This window comes from Chaetodon auriga, chromosome 13, assembly GCF_051107435.1.
Source record: "Chaetodon auriga isolate fChaAug3 chromosome 13, fChaAug3.hap1, whole genome shotgun sequence".
Classification (NCBI taxonomy): domain Eukaryota; kingdom Metazoa; phylum Chordata; class Actinopteri; order Chaetodontiformes; family Chaetodontidae; genus Chaetodon; species Chaetodon auriga.
Window position 1 is genome coordinate 11,240,638 of NC_135086.1, and position 17,012 is coordinate 11,257,649.

A 17,012-nucleotide genomic window follows, 5' to 3' on the forward strand; every position below is an offset into this window, starting at 1 on the left:
TAAAAACAAACAGCTGTTGTATCATAATCAATCTCTCTTTAACTCAATTATTAATATAGGACTGAAAAAACATCTATTTCTGGGCTTCATCCTTCATAGAAGAAACAGATCACTTTAATATCAAGAAAATGGGGAAAAGAAACAAGAAATGATTAAGCAAATGTTTTGAAATGGTTTAAACTACGGTTGAAAAAAGTGTAATAAATTAATGTCTAAATAATACTGACAACTTCCCGTCAGTCTGAAGTGCACTCAGTCAACAACAATGGCTTTTTACTCTCTCTCTCTCTCTCACACACACACACACACATCATACAATATGCTGTATATTTACTGTACAGCCCCATGTGCACAGAGTATCCAAGACATGCTGTGGACAGACACACTTGCGGTCTGAGGAGAGTGTAGCTAGGAAAACTGTACATGTGCTCGTGTGTCAGAATAGTCTGGCCAAAAGCACAAATCCCGGGGAAGCTGGTGCTGGTACAGACGGACACATGCAGACACACGCACCTTCCCCCATCTGTCTTAGCGGTTCAATCATAAACTCATTCATGAAAAGAGACGGTGTCCCACTGGGACCAAGAACACATTCACACCTTCAATATGTGAACTGAGTCTGAAACTGATGATACTGGACTGAAATGGGATTCTGTTGAACTGAATGGACTCATATGCTTCTTATATACACTTACCTTATTCTTAGACAAGACGGTAACCGCTAGATGTTGTTGAAAGTAACCGAAACCTTTGTGATTTTAATGCAGTTCAACATTTACTTTATGAAAACTACAGCTCTCATCAAAAATGTCCATTAAAGGCTGCTGAGAAAGGATATACTCCAAACCTGGATGTTTAGTTATTAGCATAGCTACAAATGTCAATGAATTTGAATTAAGTTCTGTGACAAAACCCAGAAGCTCTGGCGTAATTGTGGTTCATGTCTTCCCACCTTCAACCTGAGCAGCAGTTTAATCAGGCAGAGTATTGAACACACCTGTGTGGATGTTTGTGGTTTTAACAAGAAGTTGACACTGAACTTAAGCGTGCGCTCACTGGAGCCTCAGACTGTACCATTAAAGAAAAATAGTTATTTGAGAAGAAAAGCTGACCAAAGTTTGAATATTCTTATTGGACAGGGCGCCTGCATGTTCAGTTGACAGCGAAGACCAACATGTCAAGTTAAAATCACTTTTTTATTCATTAAGAAATCATGTTATGAAAATAATGACAACTAACCATATATCAGACAAATGTATCTTTCCATATGTTAACAACAAAAGTTTGCTCTGGAGGACGTGACATCTCAGCAGTCACTGGAGCATAGCTGTCTCCTCCTTGTGCTCGGAGTGTGCTTCGTCTCACCCTGGAAGTGGCCAGTTCCTGCTGTACTTTCAGACTATAAAAATGTTTACAAGGCTTTTCGTGTCACTTCCCAATGTCCACACACGAGAATACACGTCACAGAATTTTTGTTTGGGAGGGAGAAGTTAACATATATACCAGATTCAGTCTTTGTGTTACGCTTCCTGTCGTGTCCTCCATCTATTAATAATTTACACAAAACCTGTACATACTTACAGCAGGCTGGAGCCTGTTTCTGAAGGGATGTGCACATAGAAAAAAGAAGCAACATACAGTGACGTGAATCTTTGCAAAGTCAATGTGATAAGGTGGGAGGTTATGGCGTTACGAGCATATTAGACACTTGCCTCATACGGAACATGCAACTACCAATATTTTTCAACTCTCATTCAACCTTGTGGCACTCGAAATGAGGCGATAACATTCTGCATCAAACCCATGTCAACTACTCTTTCTTCCAGTCTTTTGCTATAAAACACACATTCAACACAACTGACAATACGAACATACCTCATTAAAAATATCTATGGAGTGTGTGTTTGTAATGGCTGATGTTAGGATCAAGTATATTCATCTTAGATCAAGACTTTGGGTGCAATAAGAGCAGGATTTATCAAACCTAACCTCCCTCTGCATATTCCGTCCTTATCCAACAACTGATAAACTTCACAAAATTAAGTTAAACAGGAGCTGGGATAGGAACAGGCGTCTGAAAAAACACTTAAGGCTTAATTCATATCATTTGGCACGTTGCTCAGCGTAAGCAACGATTATATTCCTCGCCATCTCCTGACTTCAAATGATCGGCACTTACTGTCGGCTGTCATTCAAAGCATCTTTCACATCACTCATATTGCATTTTTGTTCAGATAAAACAATAACTATATTACACGTTTTAGATTCAGAAAAGAACGAGACTGAGTCAAACCACAACATCATTTCTAAGGTTTCTGTTACTGACACTATAAACTAAAGCACTACTGTTTGAATGAGCAACAAATAACACTAACTGCACCTCCTCCAACACTGCTGTGTGCTTCTTGATGCAAATAACATGATCTGAAACACGAAAATCGGGGTTGATTTTAGGGTGCGGCCATAATTTGAAGAGCTGCTCCCACAGATGTAATGACAATGGCACAGGAGGCTCCACTAACTTGAAACATGTTAGAGCTTGTGTGGACCAGGGTTAGAGTCCTGGTGTCTTTCCTGTTCTATGGCACAAGTGTATGGCGAACACAACTAACATTCATCATTTTGGAGACTGACAAAGTAAATTATGTTAATGGCACAGTGTAATATTATACCTTAACCTGCTGCTGGACTGCTATCGGGTGTCCTGGGTTTAAGGAGTCAGCCGTTATCATACATACAAAACTCACTTCAACAAAACCAGAATGCCCTTTAAACATTATTTGTTGAGGCAAAAAATCACAGGGAGAAACGTCGTGATGTTCGTGTCAATCGTATTTCTCTTGGAATTTCTTTCCATTTTCGCTGTGATGTTTTGCATCCATGTCTCTTTCATATTTCCACTGAGGGCAGCTCGCTTTCTTTCAACAGAAGCCATACCGACACCGGGCCTGCGTCAATCGCGAGCCCCATTTTTACTGTCCTGCTGCCTCCTGTTGTGTGGTAAGCCGCATGGAGGAGTAACCCTCCTGCAGCTGGGCCCTCACATGTTGTAGGCCACATATATGGGGTCCAGCTGGTCGGCCAGGAATCCATCTCTGAGGTGCATGCGTTGCTTCTCCCCTCTGGAGTTAATGGGGATGACGCCGGGGTCCACCACCACCACCACCCCTACGATGAGGTAGTGCTCCTCCAGGACAACGTTGGTGACCAGGGCCACCAGGTCCAGGGCCTCCTGCTCTGATCCCTCCAGCTCCACAACCACCACGAGGAGGTTGGTCCATGTGAACACAGCACTGGAGGGAAGAAGAGGTGTTTGATGCATGGAGAGAGGGAGAAAAAGGACTTAGTGGTAAGAATTCATGTATGAGTATTTCAAGTCTAAAATGGACAAACACCTTTAATCTATAATTGATGTATAATTGATGGAGCTTTCTCACCATTCAGCTATGCTCTTGTGAGAACGGATAACAGAAGTCTCGATGTCAATTGGGTGATATCTCATTCCTCTCAGCTCCAGAGTCTCATCAAGAGAGCCGACCACATAGAGGGCGTCGTGCCGCTCTGAGACACACATACACACACACACACAGTCACACATTTATCAGCTTATATCTAATAAGTTAAAGAAATGAAGCTTACACCAAAAGCAATGCACTGAGTGTGAGTTAGAGCGAGCACTGGTGATACTCACCTCCGCTGGCATCAGTCAGCTCTGTGCGCCGCAGGAAGCCCAGGTAGCCCGTCCTCGCCCAGACGGTCTGGGTGTCGCCGAAGCTCAGCTTGGTGTTGAAGTGGTCAGCATGCAGCGCCTCCTCACCATAAACTGTGTAGTAGCCTGTGGCGTTGTGAGGACTGCTCACCCAGATCTGTCACAAGCACAATAATGACAATTGGCAGCTGTTACACAGGCGTCTGTACACATCTGCCGCTCTTTTGATCAAGATTACAGATCTAGTACATATCATTATCCAACATTTGTATAAAAAGAGAATGAATGTATTGATTCCATTGGTATTAATATCACAAGTAAAAATGATCACAGCTGAAAACTTGACTATTAATAAGGAAACCTGGTTATGTGTATACATGGAAAATAAACAATCTCTAATCTAATTGTGGGGATCAGCCAGGTGATCAAGTCTGCACTGAAAACCTCAAATGACGTTACCTCTCCTAGATGGGAGTCTCCCAAGGGTCCTTTAGTCTCAGTGTTGGCAATGATCACCTTCACCCCCGGGAGGATCTACAACAGCAGACAGACATATCTTAAAATCCCTTGACAGCTTGAGAAAGCAGCACAGCGTCACAGCTGTTTGCAGTGTTTTAGTACATGTTTACAGGATGCCGTACCTTCCCAGACTCCATCAGTGGCAAGCTATGTGGTGACCCTCTCTCCACCAGGCGTACCCTGAAGAAAATGCATAGAGGAGAAAATGAGTAATTTCATGTCCATTTTCATTCCATTTCTCAACATATGGACAAAAAAAGTGGGAAAACTGGAAACTTCATTTCAAGATGTGAAGAACATATTCAGGTTAAATTCATATGGAAAATTAAAGGGAAAAAACAGATAATCAAAATGATAAATTATAATTACCTATCATGTCGTAGAGCTCTCATGTCCACATAAACTGTCGTGGGGTCTGGTCCGGCTGTGCCCTGGACAAAAACCAGCAGTGCCACATGAGTCAGTGATGTGACTCTTACAGCCCTGACATTAATGCTGTATGTTGTCTGAGTGGAGGGGACGTGGAAGCTGCTTATGGTACAACTGTTGACAAAGCAGGGGTGGGGGTGGGGGGGCAGCCAGAAGCCAACCAGCCAGGCTACGATAGTTAGGACTTTGGCAAAACTCAACCATGTAGCCACAGACACTGTCAGTACCTGCAGAGTTTAACTCACCGCAGCTCTAATGCTGCCGGTCTATTTTCATACAAGTGTAAGAAGGCTGGAAAAAGCTACAGTGGCAGTTATTAGAGGCCTTCAAGAAATTATAAATGACGTGCAGTTTATTTCCTTCAAATATTTATTTTCTTTAAAAGTCACATAAATGCCAGATAAATTCTAACTGAGCACCATTAGTTTTGATTAAACGTCTCGAGCTCCGCCACGCATCTAATTGAACCATTTCTCAAGTACTGATTCTGGTTGTCAGATATTGATTCCTTCTATTTTGGGATTTGTCATCATTATTGCTGTAAGACTAGTCACAACACATTATGTTTTCCATCACTCATTTGCCACTTTACAGCCAGAGCACAAGCTAGCAATGAGTTGCCGTACGGTCGTCTGCGAGGTCAAAGCCGGACAGAGAGAGTGGCTGAATCAGTGTAATGAGTCGGCATGTCGAGCCAAGCATTTTTGAAACATTACAAACTCAATCCAGAGATTAATCTTTGCCTCAAAACCCAAGCCTGATTAGCCTAATTAAAAGACACTTAATCACCTAATGTCAAACATTTGCTTTTATGAACCTGATCAACATGTTGGCTCATCCAACACAACTGAAGAGTCAAAACTGTGTGCAGCATTTGTTAATGAGGAGCTTAATTCCAAAATGCAGCAAGTTGAAAGGGGGGGGGGGGGACACATGAAAGGATAGAAAGATTTTTCTCACTAAATCGAACTACCAACAGAGCATTCATTACACAAATCACTCAATAATTAATTAGTCCATCTACTACAACTACTACAAAAACTAGGTGTGGCAAATTGTTGTAAATGAGTGTTAGAATAGAGGGACTGTCAAAAACAATTAACTAAAAACTTACAAGTTACAAGTTCTCCCAAATAAACTGAATCGCGGCAAAGTTCATGCTGCTAGCTCATGGTATAATGTACAACTCTGATTCCAACAAAGTTTGGACGCTGTATAAAACAGATAAAACTGAATGGGATCAGTTGTTTATCATCAGCTTCATTGGTTTTTGCAAATACCTGCTTATTCTGAATTTCATGCAAACAGCAGATTTCAAACTAGTTGTGACAGGAGCAGCAAAAGACTGGGAAAGATGTGGAATGCTCCAAAAACACCTGTTTGGAACATTCCACAGGTAAACAGGTTCATTGGTAACAGGTGAGAGTATCATGATTGGGTATGAAAGGGACGTCCTGGAAAGGCTCAGTTGTTCACAAGCAAGGATGGAGCGAGGTTCACCACTTTGTGAACACATGATTGGATAAAGGATGTTACTACATAGACTCAGGAACACTTTGTGAAACCACTGTTGGTAAATACAGTTTGTTTGCAAATGTTTGCATTCTGTTTTTATTTATGTTTTACACAGAGTCCCAACTTTCTGGAATCTGGGTTGTCGTGGCAGATCACATATAACACACATGTATCATAAAGCAACAGTCAAGAGCCAGTTGGTACAGGTAAGACTCGGCTAACATGAATAGCGGTAAAGGAAAGCCGAAGCTCGTCAGAGGGAAAGAAAACCAAGACAAAAATTGGTGAATTGAGGTTAAGCATGTTCAAAAACCATGCAAGATAAACAAAAAACACGCACATGAACACGTAGACACACACCCACACACACAAAGACCCAGCGGCAGCCCAATGAGCAAATAGCAACTCTTATCCTACAGTTACCTGCTCAGCCAGTTTCCCTAACCTGTTGGGCTGACAGGACAGGGCGGGACAGATAAATAAAGATATATATATATATATGTTTATATATGTGGACACACATGCACACACACACACGGAAAAAATCACCAGGGATAGGGAGAAATAAATGAACCAGAATATCGAAGGGCCACAGGAGAAAAGAAATATGATGAACAGTCAGAAGCCACTCAGAGCACGGTATTTTTGCCATTTGTACGTTTCCCTTCAGATCAGTTGGTGTGAAGCTCTTTTTCTTTACAACAGTTAAAAATAAAACAAGCTAGCAAAAGATTAACTCATCGACTGCTTAGAGCTATAGGAAAAAAATAAAACCTTTTTGCTTTGTCACCAACTAATTGTACATTAAGGGAAAAAACTTTATCTTTCATTTGAGACTTGCAACGTTATCAGTGATGGATTAAATCATCTGATAACCTTTTACTGCCTTTTGCCGGTTTCTTGACTCCATACATCAATCATTCTACATGACTATTTAATTTTCCTGTAACTTCCAGCTATCACATCACCTCCACTGTGCCCCTCTCACTTCTTGTGCAGTTTTTTATGCTGTAAAAGAAGCCACCTGCATTAAGTTATCATTAACATTCACTCATTTAAAGAGCTGCATTTTTCAAGGATCTCTTGGATGTCGATCTGAAACATAAACAACGTAAAATATTGACCGCCATGGACCCCGAACCTCTCCGACCCTCTTCGTCCTTCACCAGCTGCTTACCTGCAAACAGATCGCCACATTCACCCTGCAGCCGAAGGTGGTGCTGACGGCTCGTGGTGAAAGGCCCAAGTCCTTGAAGATCTTTGAGAAGGACTGAGTGAGTGCTATGCGGGGCCGCTCCTCTGCTACCACCATGCACGTACGCACGCAAGACAGGTTCACGTTTCGCAACTGGGGGTGGACAAAAGAAGAAAGAAGTGTTAACTGTGAGAAAACGTACTGTAATTAAAGGAATAATATAATATTGTTCCTCAAGCTGCAAAGACGACCATGACAGAGAACATTTCCAAAAATGACCAATGACCATATCATAAACCTGAATGTCTGAATGAGATTTTCCTTCAACTTTTTTATCATACAGATTTTACTCTGCAAGCTGCAGACAGTAATCAGCACACAGATACAGAGCAGTATTTCACCCTGACTCGATAGTCATGGCTGCTGTGGCAGCGGCACCACAGGAAAAACCTTAAATTTTGTGGAAGACAATGCTGGAATTTATTTGCTTACTCATGACAACACACAACACCTGAAGAGACAAACTGACCCTCAGTGCTTCTGTCTGTGCACCCAGGCCCTTGGTGCACATCTCCATGACGGAATATGAGCAGAAGGTGACGCGCACTTTGTACTGGCTGACTGCCGTGAGCCACAGGGACGCATTGCTCTCCAGCTCCAGAGGGGGAACCAAGATCGACTGGTGGCCCGAGTACACACTGAGACCAGAAACAGAGAGGCTGAGTGTGGATACATGGAGAAAAATACCACCAGAAGATAACACATTGTTTGTTCTGGCCACAATCTCTTAACACTGAGGATCTGATTTCTGATTTTGCCAGTCATTTGTGCAGAGCTGGTTTACCTGCACAGACACCAGAGAGCGAAGCCCAGGCCACAGTAGGGGTCCAGACAGATGGCGATCTGCCGGGAGGGGTAGAGCTCACACTGCAGTTTGATGGAGCGACACAAGGCACTGGTGGCAGCATGCGACATCTAGAGGAGATGATATGACACACAGAGACACAAATGATGCATCCAAACTGAATCCTGGAGTAAAATCCAACTTAAAACAACTCCTCGAGCTTTTAGGGATCCGTTATTTCACTTCAGCAATGTGTGGATGGTTGCTTGAAACTGAGAACTTGAAATGTGACTGCTGTCCAGTAAAACAAAGTACTCTTTGAATGACCTCCAGCTGGAGAGTTTACCTGATCCAAACATTTTATTTTAATTCTTTCATGATTTCTACCCACTGACAGCAGATTGTAAAATATTAAAATTTATCAAAGTTCTGTTAACAGGAACAAAGAAAGACTGGCAGCATCCCAACATGACAGCGACAGTAAGTATCCACATGACCCATGTGTCCTCCGACATTCAACCTACTTTGACCCCTGCTAAGATGCCTGTCGTGGACACACTGAAGTCCAGGTAAGCCAACATCTCTGGGGTCGGGGGCTTGTACATCTGGGGACTCTTCTTCCTGGGGAGATCATCTGGAGGTTGGGAGAAGGAGGAAGAGAGCTTTAAAAGCAGCGATGAAAATCACAGACCATGTCTTCCTTCTTCTTCTCGTGGCAACACCAGAGCACAAACTGTGGACCTCAGTGTGTTACATGTGTATATAATTCACCTGTGTCCAGCACCATGGGCCAGCTCTTGACATCCACAGCAGCAGCAGCCTCTTTGGATTTAAGCAGCTTCATTATTGCTTGAGTAGTCAGGATACACACCGACTTACTGACCTTTAACACACAGATACAGAGGTATTACTGCATACATATTACATGACTTTCGAAATACAAGAACCCGTCACAGAGCGGAGCTGATTTTGTATATAACTCAGTATATTTTCTGGGTTCCTGCAGTTTTTAAGTATAAAATTCAAGCCCTTTCAAGGCACTCAAACCTCAAATTTCCAGACTCCCAAAGTCTCTATCATCACATCTAAATTAAACCATAAATGCATTTGCAAAAGATAAAGTTTACAAAATTCATTTGTATCCACACCAAGAATATATATGTGCATTTTGTGTATTTTACCAGCTGTTGATATTAACTAAACTGATTTTATGTTTGGTTTTGCATGAGTGATTGTGTAGATGAAACACCAGATTATGTTGAAAATCAAGCATTTTTCAAGGAGTAAACTTGATTTCAAGACCATTCACAACCTTGGAAATATATCAGTTAAAATTAAGTAGTTTCCAGACTTTCAAGACTTTGTATTTTTTTAATCCATACATTCAGCAGGTTTAATGGTTTAATGATAGCTGTGCAGAGAGATAGATGCAGTTAATTCAATTTGATGCAGGTCAGTGGACCATCTCTTACCTCAACAATCATCTTGACAGTGGGCAGGGTGGTTGCCAGGTTCTGGGGGTGTGGGGGTCTGACAGTAACTGGCACACAGCCAGCGTACAGGCAGCCGTAGAAGGTGGCAATCAGGTCAATTCCTGAATAGAAAACAGGGATACAATGTCAGAATTAATGTAAAATAAGAGAGACTTAAACCCACTTGTTAATAATAGTATAAATGAGACATAAGGATGAAATCAGAGTACAAAGAGTGTATCACATAAGATGGAAAATAAAACCTACTGAATAATAATAATAATAATAATAATAATAATAATAATAATAATAATAATAATAATAATAATACTAAAATTAAGTTAATAAGAATAAGTTAATAACAAAATCATGTAAAATATAGTATTTTAAACGAAGCGTGAAGAGGAGGATCAACAGGACAAGTAGCACAGCAGCAGGAGTGCCTCTTACCTGGTGGGAAGACAAGTGCTACATGGTCTCCAGTGTTGAGGCGTCCCATCAGTGCTGCAGCCACCCGCTCTGCCCGCTTGTGCAGCTGCAGACAGGAAGCTGTGCTAGCCACCGTGCCCTGAGGAGCAAGATAAGAACACAAGCTACATTCATCTACAATGCTATATTACTTAACAGATATAAAAGTTAGAATTTCAAGGACAATGGCTAGTCTTCATCATTCTTATCATTCATCAACCCGTAGAGATTTCTATCAAGGTAGCTCCTGTTGTGCTATTTGACCCTTGCGGGCAATGTCGCAAACCAATATGGAAGACCACCTTTTTAGAAAATTGGAGTTACAGGAATTAGCCAAAAACAGACATAACAATCTAATGGTTTTATCCACTGTATAAACAGTTTCTCAGTTGAATTTCTAGGTAATTCACCATATGATACAATATATATTGCCATCACAAAACAAACTTCTATATACCATGACAAAAAGGCAGTACCTTGGCATTGAGAACAAGGAAGAGCGGATGGTCTGGAGTGGCCTGAGCTCTCCACTGCAGTACATCTTGTATGTACAGGAACTATAGAGACAAGAGAAACACAAGTTTAATCACAGAGAAATGAGAGTAAACACACAGCAAAGTCAGACACCAACTGTGTTATGATGAATCGGAAATGACAGATGTGATGGGGTTCAGTAAATGAGAAGCTCAGAAGAGTAATGGGTGTAACACAAGTGGAATCTGATTTGCACAATTCCTGCATTTGTTCGCAGGAAGTCAAAACCATGTGCTCTCCATCAGCTGTATGTGCTTCAGACTCCACTCCCTCCACCATGGATCCTTACCTGTGTCTACAGTGTATGTGTGGAGCTGATGAGTGGGTGAAATGAGGGTGACTATCTACCTTACGTGCCTGATCATTGTCCTCTAGCTGGGCCACGTCTCTCCCACAGGCTTGTGCTATCCTCTTGCCTGCCACCAGGTTGCCCACTATCATAGAAGCAGGGCCGACCTCTGTGCAGCACAACCACATTCATCAATACATCATAGATGTCGGCAAAGTTAGGCCCAACATTTATATCAACATAAAAATATACACAGCAGTGAAAAATGAAGAAATTAGAGAAGTACGTCTTCATGCTACATTTGTTTCTAAGCCTGATCTGTGTTGGGACAGGAGGTCTACCTGGCTGTTTTTGTCTTGGTTTGGGCAGGTTGGTGACACATGTGTGAGGGCACATGAGGACATTGCAGGGATGCAAAGCGCCCTCCAGGAAGCGCTGTTTGGTCTCAGATATATGGATTCCGCCCAGGGGAGCCTTAGGAAGAGTGTTGGCAGGCACCAGAGCCAGGCAGTACACCCCCACTTGGTGGATGCTGTCTATGGCCTGGAAACAGAAAGGTAATACATGCAAACACAAGGAGAAATGGAGATCAGCAAAGCTGTCTGTTGAGGAAGTTGTTTTCATTTTACAACATTTGAAAAAACACGAGCACTTTGTTGTCCAGTTTTAGTTTAATGTATTCACTTGCAAGTATTCTTGTTTTTCTACTATACATGTACTATACGTGCATATAAAATAGAGACACAAAAACACCCCAAATCAAGACTCAAAGCTGGACCAGAACAGCAAACAACAAACCATGAATATTTCAAGCATGCAATAACGCTTGTTAGATTTCATATCCTCAAGCTGCGTAGCAAAAGCATTGTCTGAGCCCCTCTTTATGCATTCAAGAATGCCTCAGCATCCCAACTTTGACAGTTATTCATTGTAATAAATTATCCTGAGGAATCTGAAAGCTCTGCAAGTTGGTCATCATATGGAACTGATGTACACTGAAACCAATGATTTCCTGGAAGGTAGAAAATCAATGTAAAACCATGTGATGTGAAGAAAACTGTAGGTTAGGAGTAATGTTAACTAAGTATACCCGATTTGCACTTACTAAATGAAAACATGCAAGATCACAGGTACAGTGCATCAATTAGATGTGACTTAGTGATAAGATGCGAAAAAGACCTGAAGGACGCGGCTCATCCACTGGAAGCTGTCTTCCTCTGAGGCGTCTGGCCTTTGCTCTGCCACCACGACGATCCTCTCATCATGCAGCACGGACACAGAAAACACTGCTATCCTGGAACACACAACATAAAAACCCTGTTATAGCTGGACTGTGACACTGTCAGTAGAAAACAGTGTACATACGAGAGACTCTTGATATGAGAGATCACAGATGTGTAGAGAAGTGTGGTGTTTTAAAATTACCTTCCCCTGTACACAAACTTCATGGGCTCCACTGCCAGTGCTGTGGCAACCACGTCATCAGCATTGTGTCTCCGCCCGCTGACCACCATCAATCCGTCCATCTTCCCCACAACGAACACAAGGCTGTCCTGGTGGGAAATACAAATCACAAATCATTAGACAGGTTGATCTTGACATTTACCTGATCTTAAGTACAGCGTCCATCCACACAGCCAACACACTGGAAATTAAAGACCTCAAAAGGTTTGCAAGAGCTTGCAAACGATCATCCACCTCTTTATATCCTTGAGCTCACATGCCCTTAAAGAAAAAGATCTCTGCTTTCAGCTTAAGAATAAAAACCATCACCATTTGTCAGCAAAATCCTGCCCCAATTTCTGCTTCAGTCACTGCGGTCTGGCCCTCATCTCAGGTCGGTTGCATAAAATATGATTCTCTCCTTCTCTGAAGGGTAAAAGCCTGACAGACGTTCATATAAACTACCAACTAAAGGCAGTTTTTAAATAAATACACCTCCCTCTCAACAGTCTTCATTGGACCTGCAGTATATACCACAGAGAGGTCTGTGAATTATCCTGAGTAATGGGTATATTGTTTCTGGAAAGACACACTGCAGTTGAAATTTTTCAAAGGTAATTTCCCCTGCTCCATTTCCACTTCATTGTGGTCGTGGCAGAGGCCTAAGAGGCATATACTGTATCTCAAACCCTGAGCACATGAAACTAAAACTATCTGCATGGCTTCATATTTGTAAAGCTTAGTTTTTTTTATTTAAGTGACCTGACCTGACAATTTACCTGGGACTGGGACAAGTTGAGTAAAACTGCGAATATCACAAAGATACTGTGATGACACTGAATATCACAGATTGCTAAATCATGAGAAAAACAAATTACTTGAGTTTCAAGCAGATATGTCCTTATGTAGCCTGTGGTAAGAGACAGACATCAGAGTAAAGTAAGGTTAAAAGATGGCACATTAATGAGCTGGGACTTACCGGTCCCACAAAGCCCAGCAGTGAGGTCCTGGTAAAGGGTCTGTCACTGATGGGAACCCCAGATGACATGACTGGGATGGTCTGCAACAAGACACAACACTGTTCAAAACACATGAAGTAACATCCATTGCCTTTACTTAAAATGAGTCTACACATAAGCCTTTTCAGTGCAATAACTTTAATAACTGATAATTTAATATATTCTGGTTTCATCCAGAGCAGTTATATAAACAAACAGGTATTGATTATATGCAAAATTAACTGATATTACACATTGATAAACACAGCATTTAAAGAAATAAACAGCATATTTTGTCACACCTGAAATGCTGCTCAGGCAAAGAAATAAGACACTAACCTCAAAGACGTTCTTGGTCATGCCTGGGAGGCCGTAGTAAGCTACGCCCGTGCTACCTGAGCTCACACAGATCTCTCCAACCTCATCTGTCTGACAGAGATAGGGTGTCCCCTCCACTCGCACCACACAAACCACAGCTGGAGACACACAGCGATGACAGGAAGGTGGGACATTAACAACAATGATTAATCATCTAAACTAAGTATCGTTTACCTTCTAAGAGAAAGTTTCAATAAGTAAAAGTTAGATTTTACAGAAAGTTCATTCTAGCAAAAATTCTTTTTTAATTTGATTATTTCATTATTGCTTTGTAATTCTGTTTTAAATCTGCCTAATTTTCTGTCATAAAGCAAAGGTAAAGCATCACTGCTAAATATTTGAATGTGGACATAAACACAGGTGGAAGTCAGAACACTTCAGCAAATATCCCACAAAATCTGATCTGATAACCTCCATTCTCTGGAGTTGATATGAAACTTCTATTTTTCAACTTCAGCATGTTACTCATTAATGGCAGCAAATTGTTAATGAGCAGCGCAGCGTTCTGTACCTCCAGGCATAACCTGTCCCACATCCTGCACTGTAAGGACAGACAGTTTCTCCTCTGTGTCCACACGGATCACACTGTGGCTCAGCCCACCCATAGACAGCACTGCCTTCCCTGGAGGAGGAACACCCATTTCTGGAGGTCTGCAGGACACAGACAGTAAATTACACTAGGTATTACTAAACACAATGACACACATTGAAAGACTTGCCATTATTGCAGCAGTACTGACACCTCAAAAGGAGACAGATGTGGTTTTGGTTGAATATAACAACCATGTGAATCTGTGGGATACAGATTCTGGATCCATTACGACATTTCTAGACTCTCACATTTCTCTACTCATTTTAAAAATAGGGCCAGTTTGCCTATTTGAAGCATGTGCTTTTAGTCCGTCTGTCATCCTAATCCTTCTCCATGACTGATCAGCAGAAAGCTGTAAAATCCTACAGTTCCTCTCTGTGTTAGAGAAGCACAAATCTCCCTTCCCTCCCTGCAGGATCACTGTAGTGCAGAGCGTCGGCGGGTGGCTTTTGTTCTAATAAGGTGTAGTAACGCCATCTCACCTGCGGATGGCGACAGTCATAGCTTCTGAAGAACTGGCACATGGACAGATCACCTCAGGTCGCAGCCCACGTGCCTGAAACACGTTGAGGAAGGCGTCGCAGGAGGATATCGACCCTGTGGCAACACGCACACACATGCACACACACATACAGAGGCAGTCAAACAGACATACAAGGAACACAACACAAACAAATCAATGATAATCTCTTGTGGCTTCAGGGTGTTTATAAGGTTATTTTATTTAATGAGAATCTGCATGTGGCCTCACATGGATTAGCTCCATCAGCGACGATGAGCATGCGCAGGGAACTCAGGCTGATGTCTCTCTGGTCTCTCTGGGCCAGCAGAGACCAGTGCATGTCCCTCGACTTCACCACTGCAACCCGCGCTGCGCAGGGGACACAAAGACAAAGAGACAGGCTCACAATAGAATCACCCAATCAACACCGCTGTCATCCAGCTTGACAGCCAATCACAGATCACAAAATATGACAGCAAATAGCAACACGGCCTGACTCAGTTGCTGACAGGTGACTCAGCTAAGCCTGAACAAGAGAGGAGATGAATTTTGTTCAGTGAAGCAGGCCTCCTGTCCTCGACCTCCACCGGGCTAACACAGCTGAACTAGAAATCAATGGTCCAATAAACTATTGCTTTAATCCATCCACTCCTGTCACATGCAAGAATTAAAACTGTTACGGGAAACAGACTCCCTCTGGAAGCTAAACTTAGTCTTACACAGGCTTACAGACTCCAAGAACAATAACAAAATGTTGGAAAACTATCATTTCACTATCAAGCGAGCTACCAAAGCATTTTTCTCAAGGTACTTCATGTGAAAAACCTATAATGTCCTGTACGTGTGCTACTTTGTAAGTGGACTGATCCCCACCTTTGTATGTGTGAACCTTCTGTATCCAAGAGAGAGGGTTGACTTTCATCAGGGAGTACGGTATGCTGATCACGTGCATCCGATTCATAACACTCTGCCATGACAACAGACATCAAGCATCACATCAGCACCAAAATATGTCAGAAGTGTATCTGAATGACATGGTGTCAATATAAACAAGCTGCGGGTCATGACAAGATTTTATCACTTACTATTAAGAGAATAAATGAAAGCATGTTTGTGCTGCTGCTGTGTCATTTTAGGAATTTTAACTTGCAACAGCAGGTCATATATTAGCTGTGCTTAAATCCCACAGCATTTTTGAAACCAGTTAATCAAAGCTCGGTTGAGTACGTGTTGGAAGAAACAGAATATTTTTAGAGGTTTCAACCTCCTGACGTAGGAGATGAGCTCTTTCTGCCCATCAGGACTTCATTAGTTTGAATGTATTTACATACTGATATAGGGAAGAAGTCACTCAGATAAATCAGACTTTTTACTAGCAAACTGAGTATGAATCTCTTCTATGTCTGATTATATAACCCATCTATTAGCTTCACCAGAGGCTTCAAGACTACTCACAGTAAGAACACCATGCCATAATCCTGCTTCTCTCTTGAAGTCCAGGACGTTGGTTATGGTCTCAGCTGCACATCAAAAAGGAGATTTTGCAAAGACAAAGCAGACAAAAAGAATTTGAGACATTCCTATTTACTAGATCAATCAGACATCATCCTGGTGCTTTTAACACAAACCGAGTTCAGCAGTACTGGATTGAGTGAAGCCCCAAACTATGTCTCAGAAACAGACCTAGAGTGTCTCTGGGCTGCTGGTGCAGTTAGAAGTTATTTAGAGCAAAACTGGGACACTGGAGGAGAGGAGGTGCCTCACGTTCTGTTTCTTTTTACGCAGACCTGACCCAGGTCTGAGAGAAAGAAACTCCACCAGCTGAATTGACTGTAATTATACTCTGATAGGATCTGTGAGCAACGTGAAGGGAAAATTCGATTTATTTATTTAAAGGGACAGTGTGCAACTCAAATATAAACGTCTCCCTGTGATGGATTGTGCCACATTATAGCTTCAAGCTAATTCACATCTGTAGTCCCTTGGCAGATCAGAGGAAAAAAACAACACACAAAACACAAAAAAACATCACAAATGTATGCTTGATAAATAAAAGCAAGTCATGAAGATCATAACCGAGAATATCAAGATCAGTGAGTGCAGAACTAAGCAGCTTTTAACAGAC

General features: G+C 41.9%; 1 protein-coding gene across 6 annotated transcripts in view; it reads right to left on the reverse strand.

Annotated features, from left to right (window-relative positions):
- Positions 1–1,177: 1,177 nt before the first annotated feature.
- dip2a (disco-interacting protein 2 homolog A) overlaps positions 1,178–17,012 on the reverse strand; it is an 81,227-nt gene continuing 65,392 nt past the window's right edge. For 4 of the 6 annotated variants that reach the window (XM_076746430.1, XM_076746428.1, XM_076746432.1 and 1 more), the window contains 26 exons: positions 16,343–16,407; positions 15,761–15,854; positions 15,137–15,256; positions 14,868–14,982; positions 14,305–14,444; positions 13,755–13,891; positions 13,397–13,477; positions 12,400–12,527; positions 12,154–12,268; positions 11,316–11,517; positions 11,043–11,143; positions 10,628–10,708; positions 10,134–10,251; positions 9,684–9,805; positions 8,983–9,094; positions 8,736–8,845; positions 8,212–8,342; positions 7,897–8,065; positions 7,350–7,520; positions 6,596–6,625; positions 4,598–4,659; positions 4,351–4,408; positions 4,169–4,243; positions 3,692–3,866; positions 3,438–3,561; positions 1,178–3,293 (listed from right to left, as the gene is read on the reverse strand). In XM_076746430.1, the coding sequence (XP_076602545.1) occupies positions 3,041–3,293; positions 3,438–3,561; positions 3,692–3,866; positions 4,169–4,243; positions 4,351–4,408; positions 4,598–4,659; positions 6,596–6,625; positions 7,350–7,520; positions 7,897–8,065; positions 8,212–8,342; positions 8,736–8,845; positions 8,983–9,094; positions 9,684–9,805; positions 10,134–10,251; positions 10,628–10,708; positions 11,043–11,143; positions 11,316–11,517; positions 12,154–12,268; positions 12,400–12,527; positions 13,397–13,477; positions 13,755–13,891; positions 14,305–14,444; positions 14,868–14,982; positions 15,137–15,256; positions 15,761–15,854; positions 16,343–16,407 (3,089 nt within the window). In that variant the 3' untranslated portion in view covers positions 1,178–3,040. Of the gene's footprint in view, positions 3,294–3,437; positions 3,562–3,691; positions 3,867–4,168; positions 4,244–4,350; positions 4,409–4,597; positions 4,660–6,595; positions 6,626–7,349; positions 7,521–7,896; positions 8,066–8,211; positions 8,343–8,735; positions 8,846–8,982; positions 9,095–9,683; positions 9,806–10,133; positions 10,252–10,627; positions 10,709–11,042; positions 11,144–11,315; positions 11,518–12,153; positions 12,269–12,395; positions 12,528–13,396; positions 13,478–13,754; positions 13,892–14,304; positions 14,445–14,867; positions 14,983–15,136; positions 15,257–15,760; positions 15,855–16,342; positions 16,408–17,012 lie in introns of those variants that run through there. The other 2 variants (XM_076746429.1, XM_076746434.1) reach the window with 2 other exon arrangements.